This window comes from Sphaeroforma arctica, assembly GCF_001186125.1.
Source record: "Sphaeroforma arctica JP610 unplaced genomic scaffold supercont1.806, whole genome shotgun sequence".
NCBI lineage: Eukaryota > Ichthyosporea > Ichthyophonida > Sphaeroforma > Sphaeroforma arctica.
In genome coordinates, this window is record NW_014039752.1 from 11,729 (window position 1) to 14,506 (window position 2,778).

Consider the following 2,778-nt stretch of genomic DNA (forward strand, 5'->3'; position numbering starts at 1 on the left):
TAGTTCGTATACTTATATACCTACGCTAATACATTACACTTGGCATTGGCATAGAATCACCCGCTTACCACTTGTTTGGTATGACCTTCGAGTGTCACCACGATTTGCTGTGTCTGCACGTTCCAGCCGTAGATCTTGTAGTCTTGTGAGGTCTGATTGTGGGTGGGTTGAAGGCATGAGCAGAAATTTAACAAGCGGCCAATGAAAACGCGAATGTGAGTTAAAATCAAGTGCGTGCGCCTGTACAGATACGACCACAAGTAAGTCAGTACACTTGCCAGACATTGGACAACCCCTCTGTAAACAATCGCAGACACCACAGATAGACTTGTCATATCGCCACTTTGGCTTAACCGTCTGTCTATGCCGATCATGGATCGCTTTCCTGCACAGAAATGGGTGTCAACTACTTCGCAAAACTGTCTCAAACTTTGTGCAGATACGGACATTGTATATGCATTCTATGTACGTACGGGCACAAGTGTATGTAACCTTGAGCATGCGTGCCGGTAAATACACTTTAACCCGCGTGTGTGTGTAATGTTGCACTATATATGCATTATATGTACGTACTGGTACAAGTGTGTGTAACCTTGAGCATAGGTGCCGGTATATACACCTTAGCTCGAGCGTGTGTGCACCCAACTGTGCATTTGGCTTCGCACAATAACGACAGACTCTGCAGGCAGATGGGCCTACCTACACAGGGATGGGGGCATAAGGAAACCATACACGAGGCTATATACCTACCCAGCCCACTAGTACACTCCCTTGATTCGTAGACCACTGTAGGTAGAATATCAGTGCCCGACAAGCCACACATACACAGTTAGTGCTCACCTGATATATAAACCGTGATGAAGGATCCCAGCTGTGTCTGGGCTGACTGTACTCGTCGTTGCTGGAGCCGTAGAAACTGGTGATCTATTTATAGAATGAGCGTGTAGGTAGATTGTTAGATTGTTCGTTGTTACCAGCGGGAGTGATACGATGCAGAAAATGGGAAATCTGACCACGAACATACCATACTAATACTCACACCCAGATAAGCCACAGACACAAACTAAACTCCAGTCTACCCAAGAACCTACCAGAGCCATCTGATCTCGTTGGTACAAGTTCAGGCGGTTCTTATCGGTAGACACCAACAGCAGCTTCCCATTGGGGCTGTAGGACACATCCATGGGCGTGAAACTAACCCAATCGTCCCTGAGACTGTTCATATTGAGTGCCAGCTGCCCGAAGTTCGGTACACCTTTGTCCGTTCCGGTGGGCGAGAAGTCTATGAAGTGCATGCAGTGATCGTTTCGTACGCCCACACACAGCTCAGAGCCGTCTGGACTGAAGCACATACTCTCCACCGGTCCCTTGAAGCTCAGCGTGTGCACGTGCGCGTACATATCCCTTTCCACATCCCATCTGTGCACGCTAACCGTCTGGTCGTAGCTGCCGCCCAGCACCACATACGCCCCTACTCCAGGTGAGAATAGGCCCACAGTCACAAACTTGGTGTGCTGTGGGAAGACCTGCACTACCTCGCCCGTATGTGTGTTGTACAGAGACGCGGTCTTGTCCATGCTACACAAGAGCACATACGGGTGAGTGGCCATCTGCGGGTGCGTGCGCACACTCACCACACACCCCTTGTGGTGGTCTAGCGTGTCTGTGCGCGAGTACGCGATGTGGTCTGGCTCCATGGTTTGTATCTCAAAGAGTGCGACGGTCTTGTCCACTCCGGCGGTGCACAGTAGCTGCTTCGTAAGAGTTGGGTCGTGCGCGTCTGTGTGTGTGTGTGTGTTGAGGGTATGTGTTGGCTGAGGCTCAGTGTGGTATTCGCACGGGTAGAGCTCATGCGTCTTCAGATACGGACTCGCAGGGGTAGACAGGCACACATTTATATACACACAGCAATCGGAGCGGTAGGTATGGGTTCACTACCACGGGAGACTAATCACCATCGGCTGATGATAAGTGCAATATATATATATATATATATATTAAGGACGTCTATTAGACATGCATCCACAATCCTGCTAATGTGTGTTTGTGCCACGACACCAGAGCGTTTAAGTGGTGATAGTACTACACAAACACACGACAAAACAATTCCAAATAGGCACCACACACCCACACACATATCCACCCCAGAGCAATCATAAGCGATCATAGGCCGTTCTACCTACCGTTAACATCTACGAGACGCGCATCCACTATGTTGCCAATGTGTGTGTTGTCCACAACCCCAAACGGTCCCTGGACAGGACAGTCCTCAGCCGTAACCGCTGGTAGGACCTCAGTCAGATCCACTCGCCTTGCACCTGCGCGCTCGGACTCTTGGTGTTTATCGGCCCTAAAATGAAACAAGAGGTGCAGTGCAGAGATAGATTTGTAGAGCAGTTCGGTACGTCAGGTTTATCAGTTAGAGTTTAACGTATGGCTATGAGTTCGTAGGCTTTGGCTTATCTGGCACGCGTGCGTGAAAGGTATGTATTACAAGCCAGTCTACATGACTCCAGGCGTCGCAGTAGTGTGCTTGAAACACCAACAGACTCACCTAGAGGGTAGGTGGGGTATACTGTTATAATCCGTAATCCATAGATATATACAATGGCTGTGGCAGAAACAAGGTTACAGACAGCACAACACGTCAGTGGGAGGTTCAGAGAGTTTGGATGGGTTGCATTGTACATAAATTGGAACTCGCTGTACTGAAAATGTATCGTGTCTTATATATACATATATATATATATATATATATATTCTATTTATATATACATA

General features: G+C 48.2%; 1 protein-coding gene across 1 annotated transcript in view; it reads right to left on the bottom strand.

Moving 5' to 3' along the window:
* Positions 1 to 2,349, bottom strand: part of SARC_08694 (hypothetical protein) — a gene marked incomplete at its 5' end in the record, with an annotated part of 4,330 nt that extends 1,981 nt beyond the window's left edge. Inside the window, 4 exons of the mRNA XM_014297317.1 lie at positions 69 to 152; positions 841 to 924; positions 1,092 to 1,780; positions 2,184 to 2,349. Of these exons, the coding sequence (XP_014152792.1) occupies positions 69 to 152; positions 841 to 924; positions 1,092 to 1,780; positions 2,184 to 2,349 (1,023 nt within the window). The remainder of the gene's footprint in view (positions 1 to 68; positions 153 to 840; positions 925 to 1,091; positions 1,781 to 2,183) is intronic.
* Between the last annotated feature and the right edge of the window lie 429 nt (positions 2,350 to 2,778).